Raw genomic sequence first — 21,941 nt, forward strand, 5'->3', positions numbered from 1 at the left:
ACAGGGTGAAAATGAGTAAGCTGCATTCAAAAGCAGCACAGGGTTTGGGAAGGTACGTAAAGATTCTGCAGTCCCTCTGACCTCACATCCTTACGATCACCAAGGGAGAGTCATAAATCATGAACACACAAGTTCACACACAACCATATCAGGCAGGTATACCTGTTTCACTGCAGACATTTTGATTTGTCATAGCAGGAAACATATGACATTTAAGCAATATCACACGAGAGGGAGTGATGTTATACTGTGATATCGTCACGGCTGTGATTCGGTCGTAGGCAAGAGGCCGCAGGCCGAGTGCCGAAGACATCACAGCCAAGCTGAATGAAAGGATAATCCTTGGCTGAGAATGCACTCTGTGAAACACTTGTCCTAACACTTATTAATAGGTGACAAAACCAATTCATCATCCAGTTTTTGGGTGGAGAACACTGAGCAGGGAGCTGAGAGACAGACCTCTGAAGTTCCACACAGACCTCCTCTCCTCCCCCGTGTTGCTCAGAGTGTGCCACGTTTCATAATCCATTTCCCACACAAAGGTCTTATTGAGAAAAAACAAATCTGAAAATCATACGACTGGGGAGAGGAGGGCAGATAAGAAAAACTAAATCTGAATTTTTATGTTGCCACTTTCTATTTCCCTCATTTTCGTCTGCTTATCCACTCTGCTCTGGTCCCCTGCTATGCTATTGTTCTCCCTCATGTCTGTCTTTGTCTCTGGTACAATGACCTCCAGTGTGGGACCCCACACACATCCAAAAACACAAACCATGATCTTTCCAGGAGGTGCAGGTATAGGCACAAACATACCCTATAATCATACACTACACACGGTATCACAGTGGAAACAATGGAGGCTCCCAGGAGAGGTCATTCAAAGTCATCTCTCACTATCATCACTGACGGAGGCTGCTTCAGATGAGATTATTCCTTTGTGTCTGCTGTAGGTCCATTTATTATAGAGGTGGGCACCTTTCACATTTTAACAAATGCTGCTACTGGTTTCAGTACATGGTACATTTTTTGAGGTCTTACTTTGTCTGTAATGACAATATTTGAATTTTTGAACAAGCTGCAGGGATGACACAGGCTATTATAGACTAAAAAGAAAGAAAGAAATTCTTCCCCGCTGCTCTTTTTTAATCATGCAGAGCTAATCTTCTGTCTTCTGTTTGTTTGTGTGTGTCTAATTATCTAGCAGTGAGACTAGTCTACTAATAAAATAAAAAAGGAAAGAAAATAGATCAGACACTGTAACTATTGCAGCAGATTGGCGCTGCAGTGGTAGTTTTGGCTGGCTGGGAAGGCAACAAAATGACTTTGGAGCTCCGTGGCCAGATTCCTGGCTTTGGGGCGCTTCTGCCTCCAGTCTGAAGGTGAACCCAGCTCTGTTGCTGGCCTTGGGGCTCCGTGGCTGGTTTCCAGGCTTCGGGGTGCTTTGTTGCACTTCCGCCTCTTGTCTAAACCAGGCGTTTTTACCCTAATGTGCTCTCAGGTATCGACAGGCACCAGTGGATTCAACTCAAATCAGTACTTGGCAGTAACGACATGATCAGGTCAGTACCCCTAAAAGTACCAAATTTGGTACCCAACCCTAATTCATTAATACCTGCAAGATCAATTGTCTTCTACCTGACTGCTGATTGACAATCATAACTTTATACAGGAAAATATGTGCAACTTAACAGTGCTACAAAATACTTACATTCAGATGTACTAAATTTTCCAACAACACAAATCTACTCAGATGGGAGGGTCTGTATTTCTCCTAATTCCGCTGAAAGTGAACATGAAACAGTAAAATAATGCAGATATCTAAAGTCAAAACAGGATGCAGGAGAGAAACAAAACTCCAAACCACAGAGATTCAGTCAGAAGCTACAATTGCTGCTGTGTTGTTGTTGTTTTAAATTTATACTCTATGTACAGTGACCTTGAGTGTCTTGAAAGATGCTGATAAATAAAAAGTATTATAATTATCATTATCATTATTATTATTATTATTATTATCATTAAAAGTTCTGAGAGCTGAACACAGAGACTTTTACAAAAGCCTTTCCAGGCATGAAAATGGATCATGGTGAAAAAGGTGAGAAGGATACGAGACACGGCACCTGCTAGGGGGTCCAGGGGTTATGCTCCTCGATTGTTTTTTTGGTGGAAAAATGAGCTTCCAAATGCTCATATCTGATTTCTTTTAGATTTACCCTAGTGGTGGTCACATGCAGAATTATAAGATTGCACAAAAACAAAAGTATGAATGTATAACTAAGTGCAAATAAAGTATCTTTCACATATGTTGTAAGAGACGAGACCAGGGGCGGACTGGGACACAAATTAAAGCCCGGGACATTCAGGCGCACTGGCCCACACATTTCTAGCCATAATCCTCTATATGCTTGTACACACTACACAAACGCTGTCCTCAGAATCAACTGCATCAAACTACATTATTGTTTAATTCCAGACTATAAAATAAATGCAATAATGAATTGGCCACAAATGGCTATGTGCTTATTATTTAACTTAAAATAAGAGCATATGACTCTATCCTAATGCATCTAATTTTATGCACAATATAACTGTCTGCCCTGTCCTGCCCAGCCCTGCTCTTGTATTACATAACCCCAGTTTATATCTCCATGGCTCACAGCCATGAACTAAGGAGGTATAAATTGGGCAATAGGCCCTATAGTCAACTTTTAGTCAACTTATTACTACAACAAAAAAATCCCACTTAGTACTACTAAAAAGGTTTTCCTCTGGCTAAAATGTAATGCATAGTAGGCTATGCCTTCACATCGCACCTGTCATATTTCTGGTCTCATCCTCCTCCTCATCACGACTGTGGTTAGTCTGTCCCTCAGCTTCATTGTCCTTGGGACTGGGAGCACCACTTAATGTTAATTACATGCATCCACAGGAAAAAATGAAATGCCCGCGCGCATATGTTCGCTATGTCTTTTTTCTGTGGCTTCGCTCCACAGAGCCCCCCCCCCAGAAAAATATTTTCTCATCGGATCCACACGATTCACATAGGTCACCTATTTTGTATTCAAAACGGCGAATTTCACCGAAAGGTGAGCGATTTTCATGCCTGCTTTCTCTCTGGTCTCCTGCAGACAGAGAGCTTTAGCGAGACGTCTCCACTGCCTGCTTGAGGGCAGCCCGACTTCTGGACCAGCTCAGTGTGGCACAGCACCTCTGAACTGATAATGGAAATGCAAATTGCAGTGGCATGACCTGATTCAGCGGGGTCAAAAGTGACAGTGGGAAAGGCCCAAGAGTTTGTTGCTTGAAAGGGACATGCATGCTCTGCATGCGCAGCAAATCACAGGATATGTTAGATCACTGACTTTAATCTGAATTGATCAGAGAGTACAATATGAGTACAATGGTGAATACAATGGTGTAATGGTGTGAGAACCAGTGTTAAACTGCCTAATTTCCCCTCCATAATTCCAGTGCTCACCTGCTTTTGTGTTTGGTACACTACAACCAATTATATAGAGATAGAGTCCACAGCTATCTAGAATGATTTATTCTTTCCAAAATAATATAGATCTCACAATGTCAGCTTTTTCCAGTATCATGCAGCCCCAATATTCTGATGAATGCCATAGAAAAGAAGTCAACAGCAGCAAAGTCTTTGCAGAAGTAGCGCCCCTGACACGACTATGCTGTCAGTGGTTTTCAATTAAACTACTTTCTATTAAAGAAATCGTCCCTAAGAAAACTGTTGGTAGTGTCTCCTGAGGGGTTACTCAGAGAAACAACAAAACTGATACTGGAAAGAGATGTCACTTTTAAAAATTTAAAACCACCACAAACTAAATTCTCTTTCCTTCCATTAAATCCAAGTATGTGTTAAGGCTGAAAGTCTTCAGCAGCCGACTGCTCATCCTGCTCATAGTCATATTGGGGCAAAACTGGTGAGCAATATACACAGAAAAGATCTATTTCTATTCCAGCTCAAAAATCCACTACATCAGCCACAATATTGGTAATCTGGGAAATTTTCCCCTCTTAAATCAGTAACAAAAAAATCCCATATCTGTCAAGCACTAATTTGTTCTCCATGTGAGCTATCAGAGATTGTATTAGAACTATTGCTTCTTCCTTGTGTTGGTATCTCAATGGAGGGACAACTTTAGGGGTTCACTGAGTAGAAATCTGTTCTTTCTGAGCTTCATCATGTAGCATTTGCTATGAAACATTCACAATATGATACAGTAGCTTGGAAAACTTTTGATCTTCCTGCAGTGTTGAGTGATGCTGCGGGAGATCTGTGGAGTTGGGAACCGAAAATCGGTTCCAAATTAGAGCCGAGTACTTACTGCCAAGTACTTGCCTTACGTCATTGTGTGGATCATACATTTTTATTTACTCTGTGAATGTTTAGTTAACACTCAAAAGCATAAAGTGATCTGTGATCTCTAAGAGTCAGGTGAAGTGGTGTACCCTTGGGTAAACACTCGTCAGGAAACCAAAAGCACAAGGTTAATCCTGAATCCAAATGACAATAGATTTCAAAAGTTCAAAATAATACAAGCAGCGCACATCCAGTAAAGGCCAAAACACACCGGCGGCGTCATATGACGGCGGTGTCATTGACGCGAGTCAAGTGCCACCCCCAACACACACAAAAAGCGTCATGTTGCAGGGCATCAACCGGATTTCTACTGCACACTCCAGTCCGCTAGGTGGCGGTACTGGTTGCCAACCACCAATTAGAACAAAAGATGAGGAAGAAGACGGGCGCAAGAAGAAAACACACAACGCAGGATGACCACGACAGCTAGACAACGTTGCTTATTGTAGTTGTCTTTATGTTATTAATAACTTGAAAACAGAGCTGCTACTATGGGAGCTGGGAAGTACAAAATAGCGCTTTTTGAAGGGCAGCGACGCTGGAAAAATAGGACAATAGCGTAAAGTGCCGCGGCGCCATTGGTGTGGGTTTGTAAATAGAAAATAATGGGGGCGGCTGTTTTGACGCGAATCGTACGGCGCCGGCGTGTTTTGGCCTTAAGACAGGTGCTGGACCCAAAAAAAAAAAAGGCAGTCAGAAAAGAAGAGGAAGGTCCGGCACACTTTTTGCTCCCAGTTGAAGTGCAGTTCTACCGTTTTTTTTTTCCCCCGTTAAAGGGGTTTTTTTTGGGGAGTTTTTCCTTATCCGCTGTGAGGGTCTTAAGGACAGAGGGATGTCGTATGCTGTAAAGCCCTGTGAGGCAAATTGTGATTTGTGATATTGGGCTTTATAAATAAAATTGAATTGAATTGAATTGAATTGAATATAAATTTATTTAGCACATCCAAAAAAAACCAAAAAAAAACAGTGACGCATTTCAAGCAGCGCATGCTCTTCATCTGCAGACCTTCTTCTTCTTTTCTAAAAGTTCAAGATAACAAATAAGTTGTGTCTCATTGCCTTAAGCAGTTCCTTAGGTAAGTTATTCATTTATATGGCCATTTCCTAGGGTTAAGGTGAGGAGTTAACACAAAAACCAACCACTTGGTTAGGGTTAGGAAAAGATCCAGCTTTAGGTTCAAAAGATCTACTTCGTCAAGGTTAGAGAACCTTTGAGTCATGGATAAAATTAGCGATGCACGGTAATATCAGCATATTATTAGTATCAGCCAATATTGGCTTTAAAATGAACTATCAGAATCTGTTAATTTGACTACAGAAGAGACTTGATTACCAAAATTAGGTGGGAAAAAGTAGGTATTTTGATATCTGTATTGGTTATTGGCCAAATATGTTATATATCAGCATATCACATATTGGCTAATAATCCAGTATTGTGCATCCCTTATCCCATGGATTAGTAACCCATTCAATGAGCCATGGGGGATGCAAAACCTTCTCAACCACATCATCATATTTAGCGCCAGGATCCTAATTGACTGATTAAAGAAAAGATCCCAAATTGTGGTGGCTGGTGGTATTTGTGGCCTGATTCCAGTTCAATCTATAGTGCAGCATCACTCAGCAGTCAATTCCCTGCAGTAGTGGCCTACATACAAATATCTGGACACCTCCGATCAACTGAGTCAGAATAAGGAGTAAGGATAAACCAATACATCGACCGGCCGATATATCAGGCCGATATTTGAGTTTTTTACTTGTATCGGCATCGGCCGATACGCGCGTGGGTTCACGGATTTATTTTTCCCTGGCACTTTTTTTCATTTGAAAGTATGTGGTTAAGTTGAACAAAGCTGTTGAATCCTACTGTGTACAGTAGTTGTTGTTTTATTTATGCTTCAGCTTAAATATTTGTTTATTTTATAAAGACATTACTGGAAGATTTAAGAGCACTGAACTCTTTTTTATTTGAATGTATAATAATAATAATAATAATAATATTCTACCCGTTCTACCTCAACTTTCCATCTTGTTTTAGTATTTTTTACTGTTCAATAAATGTTTCTTATTTTAAACTTGAGACCTGTAATATTTGTTATCATTGTGTCTTTTTTTTTTTATGTAAATTGAGGGAGCAAAAGCAGTATCGGCCCCAAATATCGGCTCAAGAAAATCGGCAGTCCATAATCGGTCATCAGCTAAGGGTGATGGAAAAAAATCGGTATCGGCATCGGCCCTAAAAAATCCATATCGGTCTATCCCTAATAAGGAGGGTCATTTTCAGAGAGCATCAGGCTAAAGGGGGTTAGCAGTGTGTTTGGAGCTCAATGACTCTGGCTGCTGTGAGAGTGGACGAGACCATTTATGTTTTCAGGTCAGAAGTTTGATCGGGTGTCAGACTGTCTGCAGAGATGGAGTGAGAGGCCTGCAGAGTCAGCCATGTGTGGAACAAAGAATAAGCTGTATAACAACTCTGAGACAAGTCTCATTTTGAAATGAAATATCCACACAAAAACAAAAACCAATGCCCACTCTTTCAAAACAAGAAGGCACTCTGACAACAACTCTCCAATTTAGTTTTCCTCCCGCAGACATCACTCATTTGGCTTCAATTTGAAGTTGAATCAATTCCTTGACTTTTCTCTTTGGCTCAAGGCCTACCACTCCAGCAAAGGTATTGGTAATGCACTTTTTGAAATATCCAGCTGTCAGGCTCACAGACAAACTCACTAACAGACATGTTTACATGTTAACATGTTACAACCATATCTTCCTTAAAAATATGTTACTGTTCATATGAGAAAATAATTTGACACTCATGCTGCGAAAAAAATACGCTGCTGCATTTAGCCTCCAGTTCCAAATGGCTAATGAATAATACACATATTGCATAGCCTAAAAGGAATCTTTTGGTATACTAGAAAAACTAGATGGCTAATAGGGTAACTTACCACTACCTTAAAAATTACAACCTGGATAATGTACTGGAAAGTATTCAGATCCTTCAGTAAAAGCAACAATACCAAAAACACTGACTCCAGTTAGGGGCATTGGCTATTTTGCGTTTTCATGTTAGCCACCATAGTCAGCAGCCCATCTGCAATGAGCAGCATCTGAGACACACTGATTTGTAACATAAAACTGCTTCATTCTCGGGATGCATGATAATATTAGCATGTCATCAGTAATGGCTGATAGTGGCTTTAAAATGAACCGATCAGAATCAACCAACATGCTGATAATATTGGTACGTCATTGGTATTGGCTGATAATATTTTTCTCATTTTGCACAATGAATGAATATTACATACATTGAAAAGTATTGCATTTCATGTCTCCATCTGCTGGTGGGCCATCATGATAAAAGTATGCATGTATAATGTGATGTTAATTCCACTACAAAAAAACGACTTGATGATCACTAAAATTAGGTGGGGAAAAAAGTGGATATATTGATATCTGTATTGGTTATTGGCCAAATAAGTTGTTACATATCAGCATATCGGATATTGGCAAAATATCCAATAGCGTGCATCCCACTTTATTCAGCGTTTTTACCAGTTTAAATCAGCTACTCCGTTTGTTTTCAAGAGGAAGAGATCTCTGTGGATAATTTTGCTACTAGTAAAAACCTCCTGAACAATGAACACTCAATGAATGCTAAACAGGAGAAGTTTTAGCTGGTTGCAATCTGCAATCCTCACTGCTAGATGTCACTAAATCCCTTTAAATCACACGCTAAACCTTTAAGTACTTTTTTTCTCCATCAACAAGTACAGTAACATGAACAATTTAAATTCAGGTCTGTTTGATTGTTGTTGTTGTTGTTGTTGTTGTTGTTGTTGTGTTAAGAATTGTGACCACGATACATATTGAACAGGACATCTTACAGTGTAAAAGTCTACTTGTCAGCACTCTCTGGTAGGCAGACTACACTACAAATTATTTCTAGAGTTACAATATGTACCTGTAATATTTCACAATAAATTACATTATTATCACCTTAAAGGCTGCAACTATGATATTAATCTTTATGAAACTCATGCAGGTAGATATAGTAATTTTACAGAAATATACTGCTAAATCAAAGTAATACATGGAGTATACATGTAAGATTACAGTGAAATACAGTAATTCTACAGGTGCATAGTGCTAAATCACAGTAATCCAATGTACATACACTGTGAAGTTACAGTAAAATTCCAAATAAGTAATAATATCAATAGAATAAATAAAATAAAATAGTTTACAGGAACCTACTGTAATACAGTGGTTTAATGGGCTTTAACTGTGAGGTTACAGTTAAATATAGTAATTTTACAGGAGCATACTGCTGAATCACAGTAATATGCAGGCATAACTTCTGTGAGATCACAGTATACAGCTGTCATTTCACCACAATTTACTGTAACTTACTGTGAAAGTGATGCGAGTAGTAGCCAGTAATTTACTGTAAATGTACAGTCAAATATTTCACATTATAGGTAATGGAGACACTGTTTCTAAATTACATTAAATGTAGTTTTCTATACAATCATTTCTTATATTCTTATATATCCGCTGACATATACAGCAATAAGCTAATATCAGGTCAGTATGCTGGCCTGGCAAATTAATAAGCTGAGCTCTACATCTGATGCATGTCAACACTTGCACACATTGGGTCTCATTCATGAAACGTGAGCAGAAGGAATTTGTGTGTAAATTGTTCACAGATGGAAATTTACGTGCATGTACGCATTCATCAATATTTTAGTAGCTCCGATCTTTTCGTAGCTACTAAAAAAATCTACTCCTGCTCCTGACCACTCGTAGTGCTTGTGTAAATTTAGTAAAGCACATAAATATTGCTCGTCACTATTGGAAATTACAATTTTAATTCGTATTGCGCTCTGTTACGTACACAATACACAGTTGCCTTTGAAACACATAATCTAAATGTAGCAGCATAGATGTGCCATCTATGTTATTTAGTGCCACTGCTTGTATTTAGCGCCACTGGTGGCCGTCATGAGATGGGCCGGTATAAAAGCGGCCATCCTCCACCGGCTCTTCCTTTTGCGCCCCTGTCGTCACTGGTGCGTCACTTCCGGGTCCAAGGTTCTTTGGCCCGACAGGTATGGCTGCCCGCTGCTTCACCACATTGGTCACCTGGTTCTCTCCGTGTGCTCACGGCATTTGTGTTGTTTTGTAGGGCGACTGCTTGCATGCTGCTCCGGGTTCCCCTTATGTGCTGCTGTGTATTTTTCGCTTGGTAAGTATCCTCTCTCTCGGCGTTGTGGTTGATGCTGTCTGACGGCTAACGCTAGTGTGGTCCCAGGTAAACGCTGATGGCGACCGGAATCCTCTCTCCCTCCCTCCTCCTGTGCGAGTGGGTGTGTGTCTCCCCATGTTTGGTCATAAACAGGTATGTGTGTTTTAGTGTAGCAAGCAATCGCAGTATTTCCTGGTAAATGTAGCAACACTAACAGTATTTTTCCCATGATCAGGGGTAACTGCAATCAGCTTATTGGGGTCGCTGTTGCTTTGTGCCGCTGCTTGGGTTTTGCTCTGCTTTGCTCTGCTCTGGCTGGTGTATTGTATCCACCGATACCTGGCTTCCATGTGTGGATGAGTGTGTGAAAGTGTTGGATTATTTTGGAGTAATTTTGTAATTGTTATTTTTGGATTGATTACTCATTTAGTTCTATTTTGTTTAGTTTGAAAGCCATAGAGCTTATGAACTTAGGTTGAAGTTTTGTTTTGTTGTTTATTTTTTTCTTTTCTTATTACTACAAGTTAATAGCAGGCAGCTATTGATATTGGTTGTCTTAAGTTTGTTATTTGCCCAACTGTTAAAATTTTGTTAACTTCTGAGATGATTTTGTTCTTTTATTTTGTTGGTTTGTTGTTCGCCCACTAATTCGCTTATTTCTCTTTTCAGTTGATGGTGGTATCCCCTCTGTCTCGTCTGCTGTGTCCTGGGAAGCGGGTTTTACTTCACTGAGAGTGTGTGTGTCACGTGACCGGGTGACTTGGTTGATTTCTTTATTTTGGTGGATCCCCCCCCCTGCACTAGCCATTGTCCATCCACTCTGCTCCAGCCCCTTATTTGATTTCCTTTTCTTTCTGTGCGAATGAAAAAAAACAAAAAAAAAAACTTTTTATTGAATAATTATTTAATAATAAAATTGTATTTCCCTATAACCTTTGAACCACGTCTCATACCCCTTAATGAGTAAGCTTACCTGTGTGCCTTGTACTTCAAATTAATTCTCTGGGTGAAATTCCCAGATTGGCGTTGTCGGTTCTTTTTCTTGTTTTTTTTGGTCCAATTATTTAGTTTAATTCCTCTTCACCTTATCCTCGCCACATAAACATGACAAAATATTAAAAATATATCACATTTAGTTAAATTAGTTGTCAATTAGCAGGTTTAAGATCCAGATTAGGTTCATGATTGTGAATTATCTATGTAAATCGACTAAGTAGATTACACATTCTTTCTACATGTTGAATGATGATATAAAAATATCCGTAAGGACAGCCAGATCACAGCCTCTTCGGCCTCAGTGCCTGAGTTCAGCATGGGCAGCAGGAGCAGCAGGTGGTGGAGCCGCGAAGGAGCACGTGCCAGCTAAAAGAATTATTTGAGACAACACGTTTTTTTTTTGTGTTTTTTTTTGTGGCTTTTTGATCATTTGAATGAATAAACCTGATTTGAAAAATGTTTAATTTATATTGTATAAAACAGAGCTTTAGGCTATTAAGATTCAAATAATTTGAAGACGATGCATACAAAACTGCTGTAGGCTATATGTTATCCGTATCATTTGTTAAAATAAATGTTAAATAGCTCTACATTCCGACAGCCATCACTGATTTAGAGTTTATCCATTACACACAAAACATCTCTGGTTTCCCGTTCCCACTTCATTCAAAACCCCACAAATGAATCTTCTGTTTGTTTGGTGACCACTACGCTATCAGTGACGGTTTTCAGAATGTATTATGATACAACACTTTACCGTCTGGGTTTGATGTTGACTCCAGTGGAGGCATGTCCCCAATTATGCCAGCGATGCGCTCGTCTTCAGCAGACAGTTGTGACTGTGAGCCTCCTCCTCCCGTGGCTGCTGTATTTTTGTGTGTGTGTGCTTATGCGTTTCTTTGCCTCCAGTTTGACATCAAACCATTTAAGCTTCACCTCTGACATGGTTCTTTGTACTACGGAGACAACATTGACAGCATCTGTTACCTCCCTCCTTTGCCTGTCCCTGTCACACCACTAACTCAAGAAAATAAAATGTTCTTTCTTAAGTCCACTTCACCCAAAATTATTTCGATCTCCGCTTCGGAAAAATTCTTTTTTCTTTCTCTCTTTCTTTGTTTGCGCCATGACTGACAGGTCGACAGGATGCACCTACACCTCCTTATATGGTGGTCATTGGCTATTCATGGGCGGGGATTTATGCTAATTGCTGATTACCGGGAGCGCTGTCACTTTACGATGGACTGGCATTCATGATCATACACACGTGTTTACGAACAAATCTGAGTTTCCCGCGGCGTTCCTGCTCGGAATTGGGCAGATTTCCATGTGATCGGCCATGACCTGCGCCGGCCGGTCAGTCTAAAATATGCATATGTGTGGTTCTGAAATAAACAAAAGGAAAAATAGCTTTATACTCAATTCTTACAAATATGCATATACAATCTTTATGCATAGGCACCTTCTCACCTTAATCATTCACGCACACACATCAAAAGAGCGAAGGAGAAGGTTGTTAATTGTACATGTTAAACTTAACTGCAGAGCTCTCACTGCTGCACTGTGTTGCTTGAAACCGACGAGGCGCGTGTCCGGTTGCCGAAGATCCGCGTGTCCACGCACTTACTGGCGGGCGAGTCCTCAGCGCTAAGGCCTTTTGTACAGGCGACCTACACCATGTCGGTCGTATGGAATTTTTTTAAAGTGTCTGAGGAGAACAACAAGTTTGCAGTATGCAACACCTGCCAGGCTAAAATAGGGCATTCTAATAAAGTAAATATAGAAAATATTGCAATATCTTGTGTGCTGTAAAGTGGTTTGAAAAAAATGAAATCTGGATCGGCCCAAAAAATTGTAAATGGTTTAAGTCTACTTTCTTTTTTCAAAAAATTCTGTTAATATTTACCACTTGTGCAGCCTTTCTATTCAGTATCAGTATCCCAGTAAAACACACCAACAGCCAAATCTAGAGTTAGGACCCCCAACTATCCTCAGCCCCACATCCTGCTCAACCCTCAGCTTGATGGTACTGAGGGGCAAATTCACAAAAACATTTTTTTGCAGCTGCTAAACCTGCATGAATAAGACAAGAGAAACTGTGTAATTCTCAAAGCGCCTACAAATGATGAAATGCAACCCTAACTGCGCTGCCAAGCAAAGAGCATCTCAGTGCCCCTGTGCTATTAGCATGTATTTGAATAAGGTAATATGCAAGCATTTTGCATGTAAGTTCAAGATGAAACATGCTTTTCAACATTTTAAGCAAGATGACTGTATTAACTTTTGTTTTATACAATTTCAGAGTGAAAAAAAGGAAAGGAGCACCATGCAAAAGTTTGGGCACCCCAAAACATTTGAGCTCTCAGACAACTTTTACCAGGGTCTCAGATCTAGCTTGTTAGGACTAAGGCTTGTTCACAATCACTGTTAGGAAAGGTCAAGTGATGCAAAGTTCAAAGCTTTATAAATATTCTGACTCCTGAAACCTTGTCCGGACAATCAGCAGCCAAGGGCTCCTCTAGACAGCTGTCTAGCAGTCTGAAAACTAAAAAACGATGCCCACAAAGCAGGAGAAGGCTAAAAAAAGATTGCAAAGTGTTTTCAGGTAGTTGTTTCCTCAGTTCATAATGTTATTAAGAAATCACAGTTCCACACAGGAACTGTGTAAGTCAAGTTGGGGTCTGGAGCTTCTCGTAGAATTATTAGAAAGGCAAATCAAAACCCCAGTTTAACTGCATAAGACCTGCTGGAAGATTAAGCAGACTCTGGAGTGGTGGTGCACTATTTAACTGTGAAGGAACATTTTTACAAATATGACCTTAATGGAAGAGTCAATAGAAGAAAATCTTTCCTGCGTCCTCACCACAAAATTCAGCATCACAAGTTTGCAAAGGAACATCTAAACAAGCCTGATGCTTTTCAGAAACAAGTCCTGTGGACTGATGAATTTAAATAGAACTTTTTGGACGTAATGAGCAAAGGGATGTTTGGAGAAAAAAGGGTGAAGAATTTCATGAAAAGAACACCTGTCTAGCTGTTAAACACGGGGGTGGAGTGATAATGTTTTGGGCTTGTGTTGCAGCTAGTAGCACGGGAAACATTTCACGGGTAGAGGGAAGAATGGATTCAGTTGAATTCCTGCAAATTCTGCAAGCAAACATCACACCATCTGCAAAAAAGCTGAGGATGAAGAGAGGATTGCTTCTATAACAAGACAATGATCCTAAACACACCCTGAAATCCAAAATTGACTACCTCAAGAGGCACATGCAGACGGTTTTGCCATGGCCCTCACAGTCCCCCGACCTAAACTTCACTAGCAAGGACCACGCCACAACGATATGCAGTTTAAAGGTTTAATGAAGATGTGATTTTCAGAGAAATGGTTATGAATGGGGTGGTGATGAATGGGGGAGTGCAGATTTGCAGATGAATGAACGGGATGGAGATGACGTCATCTGAAGGTCGGACTGGGTGAGGTGTAGATGTGGGCAGAGAGACTCAGTATGGGGGTTCCGTCTCGTGTTCTGATGAGCCCGTGCTGTTAGGAAGCCCCCAAAAGAGTCTGGTTAAGTGAGACTTAGTCTGTCATGTGCTAGACGGAGATTATTGAGGTTATTGTGGATGTAGGTTTGATATGCTTGTGAAGACCAACTGCCAAGGACCTGTATGACTTGGTCTGAAATTCCTGATCTGGGGGCTGAGGAGGCAGCATCAATGCGGAATGAATGGCAAGAGTAGTGATCTGATGAAATTCCGTGAGATTTGCCAGATGAGGATTTAATTGAATATGGTCGCTGAAAACGGTGGGATTGGTGTGATATGGACATCCAAGTCTGAAGCCAAGCATCTGAATTTCTGGAAGGAGAAGCGGGAGAGTGAGTCAGCGATGGCGTTGTGGTGACCGGGAATGTGAGACGCACGGAGGATGAATTGATGCTGAGTGGAGATGAGAGTGAGTCTGCGGGTGAATGGCATGATGGCTGGGGAATGGGAACAGCCTTTATTGATTATATCTACTACTGCTGTGTTTTCAGAGTGAATAGTGATGCATTTTTTTGACCATTCCCCCAAATTAGAGTGGCGATGATCACAGGATACAGCTCGTACAGAGCACACGAGGGAGAGCCTGATTCTGCGTTGAGGGACTCGAACTCGAAGGGCCAAGCGGCAGCAAACCACCTCCCCCCGTAATACCCGCCAAAACCTACAGAGGGAGCCGCGTCCGTGTAGAGTTGAATGTCCTCGGGATGAGTGATGAAGTCATTGTAGAAGAATGAGATGCCATTCCAGGATGACAGAAATTGCTGCCACATACGCATTTCCATTTTACAAGTGTTGTCCAGAACCACGCGGTCGTGGAGAGAGGGAAGGGATGCAGCTTTGGTCAGCAGTTGAGAAAGAAAAGATTTTGCCTGTGGAATTATGCGGATGGCATAATTGAGGTGCCCGAGGAGAGCGAGCAGCTGGCGTTTGGTGCACCTGTCTGTCAGGAAATAATTAGACAAGAGCAGCGAGATGCGCTGCACTTTCTCCAAGGGCAGTGAAGCCTGGAATGACAGTGAGTCCAGAGTGATGCCCAGAAACTCGATGGACGTGCCAGATCCTGAAGTTTTCTCTTCGGACAGAGGGACACCGAGGTCGGAAAATGCAGACCTAAGTGTAGTGAGACCATGGCGAGGAGGTGAGGACGGAGGAGTCACGACAAGGAAATCGTCAAGGAGATGAAGCATGTAGGGGAGCCTGTAATTGTTGGAGAGGAACCAGCATAGAGCCTCGGATAAAGAGTCGAGGATTTTGGGACTGCTCTTGCAGCCGAAAGTGAGGCGCACGGAGAAGTAGTAAGCCCCCTTCCAGCAGACACCAAAATAACACCAGAAGTCAGGGTGAATGGGCAAGACCTTGAATGCGCTGGTGATATCAGCCTTTGACAGCCATTCCCCATGTCCCGCCAGACGGATCAGTGCCATGGCGTGGTCAATGGTGGTGTACTGCATGGAGAAATCCGGGCTAGGAATAAGGCTGTTGATGCTCGGGATGTCGGAGCCACGTGGGGAAGACAGGTCAATGATCAGCCTCTTTTTCCCCGAGTATTTGCGTGTGGCGACACCGATGGGACTAATACGGAATACAGAGAAAGGAGGATGATCGAAAGGGCCTATCATAAATCCCTCAGTGACCTCTTTTGCCAGTAACGTGTCAACAGTGTCGGGCTCAGTGAGAGCGGATTGAAGATTGTGACACGTGTGAGAAGAATCGGGAAGCACCTCCATGCCAGGGTGAAAACCGTGAGTGAAGCCAGAGATGAGAAAATCGACAAACTGCTTATCAGGGTGATCACTGAGAGCAGCAGCGAGTGCACGTACCTTGATGGGCGTGCTGAGGTGAAGTTCTAGTCATGCTGCTGTGTTGGTGGGATTGTGGGGGCAGGTGGTCCTGGCGTGAGCGCCCCCGCAGAAGGAGCAGACGTGCAGGAGGCGGCAGCCGGACGAGTTGCAACCCCACTGATTGAAATTATTGCACACCATCCTGCCACCCTGAAAGAGGATTGGCCGTCCTCGCTTGTCGACACCCTTTGACACTGGGACGTTGACAGTGGGACGTGCGTCCTTGGCTCTGGGGATGACAGGAGGAGGAGGTGCAGCAGAAGACAGACGGTTGAAGATTGGGACATTGCGTGGAGTGGTGGGGCAGGAGTGCGGTGGAGGAGCCATGATAGTGCATGCAGAGGCCAGGTGAGAAGGGGCGCCGCATAAGTCGCAGGAGAGGGAGGAACGAGCTGCGAAAATGCAGCAGTATATTTCAGAATCGAGGACCCCCCAGTACGTACCCTGATTTAGCTGCTGCAACTGGCCGGCTGCTTGTGCAGCAAAGTGGACATGGTAGCTATAAAATCCTGCCCCCCCCTCGAAACGCAAAGCCATATCCAACATGATGGACAGATAGTCATGCAGCTCTAATCGACGGTAAGGATAAGCAGAGCAGATGACGTCGCGAAAGAGGGAGAAAGCTAGAGTAAACTCAACAGTAATTAAGTCTTTAGACCTAGCTGGCAATGACTGCTTTAATAGAACTGGACCGAGGACAGTCTGCAGTTCCCTGGGTTGACTACTGTCGAAAAAGGATGGCTGAATGAGCTGGGCTAGGTCTACATAATTACTGGACAATATTTGCTGGGACAGTGAGTGCGAGACAGGTGAGGGGCAGTGGATGGCAGAGGCCGGCGGAGCCGGTGGTGTGGCTGTGGCCAGAGTATAGACGGCAGCGGAAGAAAAAACATTAGGGTGTTGGCGAAGGGAAGGGGGGGGGGGGGGGGCGGGGGTAAGGAGAGACACGTCGCAAAGAGAGTGGAAGGCAGTGAAACACCCGCCGGAAGAGCCCCTTGTGCTGCAGGATGGGGCTCCTGGGCTGCAATGCCAGCTGGAACAGGATAGTTGGAAGGAAGGGTAGAGGAAAGGGATGTGGGGATGGAGGATGTGTGTGCATGGGGTGAGAGTGGAGGCCTGCGAGACAGGGAGGAGAATAAGGCAGATATAGCGTGTGACATATTTGCATCAGAGGGAGCAGGCACAAGGGGTGATACGACCTGACCCCCAGCTGGGGGAATGAATGAGAGAGGCTGCTCCAGCTGAAGTGGTGGAGGCGCCGTGACGTCACCGACGGTGACGCTAGTGGGAGTAAGCCCCGGAAAGGAACCTGGAAGTGTGGCCAGAGGAGGCCTGAGACCCACTAGGAGTCGGGGCGATCTCGTTGATGGAGCCCAAGGGAGAACCACGGCGAGGCCGAGAGATGTGGACCACAGAGCACAGCCGGCTCCCCTGGGAGTGTCGGCTACCGGCTGACTGCTGAGATGGAGTCAGAGGATCACCTGGCTCAAACAGGGAGTCGTACAAGTCGTCGGAGTCGGACCCGGACAGGTTGACTTGCAGCACATGATCCATCTTTGGTGAATATGCGAAAAACACACTTGCTGAGATACGTAGGGTGGCCAATGTTCGTGAGATCTGACAGGCCTGTGGTAGAGCTGTGCTGGTATATATACGTTAGTCAGGTGATTAGAGGAGTGGTTGAGGCGTGGTCCTGCTCCTGAACCTAAGTTAAACAATTAACTCCATATCATAAAAAATCTGTGGATAGACCAATGAATCTCACAGAGCTAGAAGCCTTTTGCAATGAAAAATGGGCAAAAATACTCCAAACAAGAACTGAAGGAATGCCTCTGCACCTAGTTGGTAAGAACCTGTGGCTGCAGTCTCCACCAGTGTTGTGTCTATTGTGTTCATAGCGCAAAGGCAACATTTATACTTTGCCACAAGGATAGCTGCATTCAGACTCAAAAGAGAGCAAACTGTACTTAGCTGCAAAACTTTATAGGTGCCCTGTTGTTTTATTCCTTGCTCCTGTAGTGGACTGGTTTCCCCTCAGTTATGATTCCAGCTTCAAATAATCTAATCTGAGTGAAACTACAGTATTTAAAATCCTCACATAAATGCTCATTTAAATAGAGCAAGTGTGCCATCTGAAAAAGATCCAAACGCACAATGACAAGATGTCAAAGGTCATATGCAGGGAATGAGTTCACTCAAACTCTTTAATGCTCTGTCAGAGTATAGTATGGTGTGCGGATCTGTGTGTGTGTGTGTGTGTGTGTGTGTGTGTGTTTGTTTAGATTGTACAGGAAACTACTCATGAGTAGATCTGTCCCACCCAGCCAATGACCCACTTAGGAACTTTTTGTCCCAAAAACCCCCACTGCAGTCCTGATATTGCAGAGTTAGTAAAAACTGTGGAAAGCACACACGCACATGCACACACACACACACGTGCTAGCTGTCATAGTGTTGTCAGCATTGCTTGTTAAGATGGAGACACCTGCAGACGGTATGACTGAATGACATGTCCGTTGCACCTGTCTTCTCCTTTCGCTCCCTCTGCTTCTCCATTCTCTTTATTTCCTCTCCTCCCCCATTTCTCTCTCTGCATCCTGTGATCTGTTCACCATCACAGCATTGCTCTGACTACTGTCTTGTGTATACATTTAATAGCTAGATAGAAAGATTTCTCTAATTATTTTTCGGTGAATATCTGATCTTTTATCATGAATTTGCTGGTCTTGAAGATAGTGATGCTTTGTTGGCGTTCACCTGGTACCCACCTCATTGACTGCACCTGTGACAATTATCCGCTGCTGATACCAGCCGTAGTATATCTGCAAGCTAGTATTTGTTTTCTGTGAGTTGAAACACTTAAGGTGGATTTATACTTGTGCATTAGGGCAATGCATAGCCGATGCTGTTGAGAGCATTTATACTTATGTGGTGGTGTGTCTGTGTCACTCTGTAATTACACCTCCAAAACACTATTCGGCAGTGGTGTTTCTGTGAAGTGCTGTAAAGTTTAGTTGACTGAAAACACACCCAGAACAAACACTAAACATGGCTTAATAGGGACAGTTTCCAACACAAGTACACAAATCAGCTTCATTATAACTCGTAGGATTCACAGACAAAGCACTTGTCTTTTACTGGACACATTTTCTCCACAAATACAACATGCTTATGTTATTAGCACAAGCCTATGACATTTTACATTATAAATTAGTCTAGTGGCTAGCGGAAATTTCCTATACTCATATGAAGCCAGGATAAATCACACAAGACTCACAAAAGGCATTTTGTGAGGGCTGTATTGTCTAGATCAATTGTAGTTATGGCATCAATTCAACACATAAGTATGTGCCTTGGTATTTTTGGCTGGACCGCAGCATGTGAAGTCAACCTAAAAAATGGACAGGACTACCTGTGACAAAGTGAGTAAGTGATGAAGTTTTGCCACTGGTCGGAGTGAGTTGAGTGTTGGTGTTTCCCCATTGCCGCTGATCTCTGGAAATGAACAGGCACTGACAGTCCTGTATGACTGTTCCTCATTTTCTGTAACCAGTGTAGCATTTGCATAAAAGCATGGTGAAATTAGCAGGCTGGCTAGCTAGCCCCTACATGAATAAAATGTAAAAACTTAATGCTTCATTCACACACTCTTGTCACAGCATAGGAAAATACATTGCTTTCATCAGATGAGTGACACCTTTGTTTGACTCAATTTCTGTAACCACTGGAACATTAGCATAAAAGCATTGTGGAATCCACAAGCTAGCTAGCTAACTAGGCAGCTGTGGTTGAAATGGCAGTTTTGGATAGAGGAAAGACAGGATCATTCAAAAGCCCATATACTATTTGACCTTATCTTGTTGTTTATGACTTACTGATCAGAAAGCAAAGTACAAGTCTAACGTCTCTTCTTTTTTGACAAAAAGTATATTGGATCCACCTAGTCTGAAAGCGAAGTTGTCAAATACTGGCGCTTGGTCAGTGACTTCTGGCGTCAGTCACCGATGAAAAATGCCATCCTTCCATGCTGGCATAATATGCCGTTGATAGCTGTTATTCGTAACGGCGTCCGGTGGCATCAGGGGGGAAACATGGCTGTGCAACAACATAAGTTAAGGGAGCAAAAGCCCAAATTGGGTGGGCGGGAAGTGTGGTGGTCTGTAATGATTTTGCTTTCAGCCGTGCTTGTTTTTGCCATTGGTAACAGTATGCCGTCAATATGTCAATGAGTCAAAATATTGCAAGTATCACGATATGAATTTTTCATATCAAAATGAAAATTATACTGGCACTATTGTGAACAAAATGATATGGCACACCCCTACTGTGCCGTCTTCACTATACCTGGTACTTACATTATTCACAATTCACATTCACAAGGTCTGGGACCCCCACTGGCATGGACTCTTTTCATTTTACGTTGTATAAAAATTAGCCTAGCTGCTAGCAGAGTGTTTCTTCAAGTTCAAGTTCAAGAAATCTTTATTATCCCACAAGGGGCAAGTTGTTGTGCAGCAGCAGAAGTACATAGAAAACCTTACACCCATTACCAACCTGTGCAAACATAGCAAGTAAATAACATGTAAGATCACAAATAAACACATAAGATCATGATAACAGAAAAGACTCACACTGAGTCATTTAAAAGCTGAATGTCAGCAGGAACAAAGGAGTCTTTACTTATATGAAGCCAGAATAAATCGCACACAGGACTTAAAATGCCATCATGTGGGGGGCTTTATTGTCTTCAAAATCTATTGTTTCTTATCTGTGAAATAAAAGTAAGTATAAGCTTGGTTTCCACTGAGGGAAATGGTTTTCAGCCTACAAAAACAAACAGGAGGTCTGTGTCATCCTGACGTACAGTTACATTTCAGGGTAGGGTAGAGACATAGGTGCAGTATTGATTAAATGCAGTATAGTATAGTAAGTATAGAGCCTATTTTACTCCACACCTCCAGCATACATACAGTTACTTACATCAGGACTGGGTAAAACAACAATTACAGCAACAAAGTTTTTCTGTGGGATAATTCAATACTGTGGGCTAATTCTGTGGGATAATTCAATACTGATTCTACAAAAGTCCAGGGATCCATTTTTACATCTGTGTCTTTCATCTTTGTTGTGTTCACAATCTAGCCTTTAATTTGGACTTATATCAATGTTACATTCAAAAGAAAACAATGTTACTGAATCGTGGAATAAAAAGAAATTTAGGTTTACAGGATAAAATCTGTGCTTTTTCTACATGTGTGCACACTCACCAACACACTTCCACACATACACACATCAAGGAAAAAGGCACTTCTTCAGAGCCTCACTGTGTTGCTGAGCATCATTCAGTTTTACACAGGGAGTCAGAATCAGTTGCTACAGTGGATGTATTAAGTTGTGTTTTCTGGTGGGCGGGAAGCAACAAGGCTACGTTCATGTTACTCTAACTGTTTATTTCATGGTGTTCCCAAAGCACTGAGCAGCTGCAGAGCTAAACCAAAAACACACACACACACACACACACACACACACACACACAGGAGAGAGAGAAAGACATGTACACACACTGAAAATGGAAGAGAATAACAGGCAGAGACCGCCGTGGTGGTATGACATGATCACAAGCCCCTCTCTCTTCTCAGTGTCGGTTCCAGGTTACATTGCGATTCTTTCATTGTATTGCTACATCCCTTTTGTTTATTCTTTATTCATCTGTCTGTGTGTGAGTAGATGGCTGAAGTATCATGAGGCTCTGTAGCACAGCTCTGCTGTGAAAACCTCTCCTCTCCTTCCAACTCCACACGTGCAGGCTAAATCACAACCCACCAAGTCAGACCCTGTTTGTTTCAAAACAACAAAATAAAAATTCATACTAAAATAAAACAAAATAAAATACCATTTCCATTTTGACATAAATTCAAATGAATACTCA

General features: G+C 42.3%; 1 protein-coding gene and 1 long non-coding RNA gene across 18 annotated transcripts in view; both read right to left on the bottom strand.

Moving 5' to 3' along the window:
- Window positions 1-21,941, bottom strand: part of LOC117245778 (pleckstrin homology domain-containing family A member 5-like) — a 623,723-nt gene that overhangs the window by 569,787 nt on the left and 31,995 nt on the right. The window contains exon 4 of one of the 17 annotated variants that reach the window (XM_033609292.2): window positions 20,746-21,846. The exons of the other annotated variants lie outside the window; for them this stretch is intronic. Within the exon in view, the coding sequence (XP_033465183.2) occupies window positions 21,840-21,846 (7 nt within the window). The 3' untranslated portion in view covers window positions 20,746-21,839. Of the gene's footprint in view, window positions 1-20,745; window positions 21,847-21,941 lie in introns of those variants that run through there. 17 annotated transcript variants of the gene reach the window in all.
- LOC144461790 (uncharacterized) lies at window positions 7,013-12,903 on the bottom strand. Its single transcript, XR_013490422.1, has 2 exons — window positions 10,603-12,903; window positions 7,013-10,483 (listed from the first exon to the last, which is right to left on the bottom strand). It is a non-coding gene; the product is annotated as an uncharacterized LOC144461790 (long non-coding RNA).

This window comes from Epinephelus lanceolatus, chromosome 23 (genome assembly GCF_041903045.1).
Source record: "Epinephelus lanceolatus isolate andai-2023 chromosome 23, ASM4190304v1, whole genome shotgun sequence".
Taxonomy (NCBI): domain Eukaryota; kingdom Metazoa; phylum Chordata; class Actinopteri; order Perciformes; family Serranidae; genus Epinephelus; species Epinephelus lanceolatus.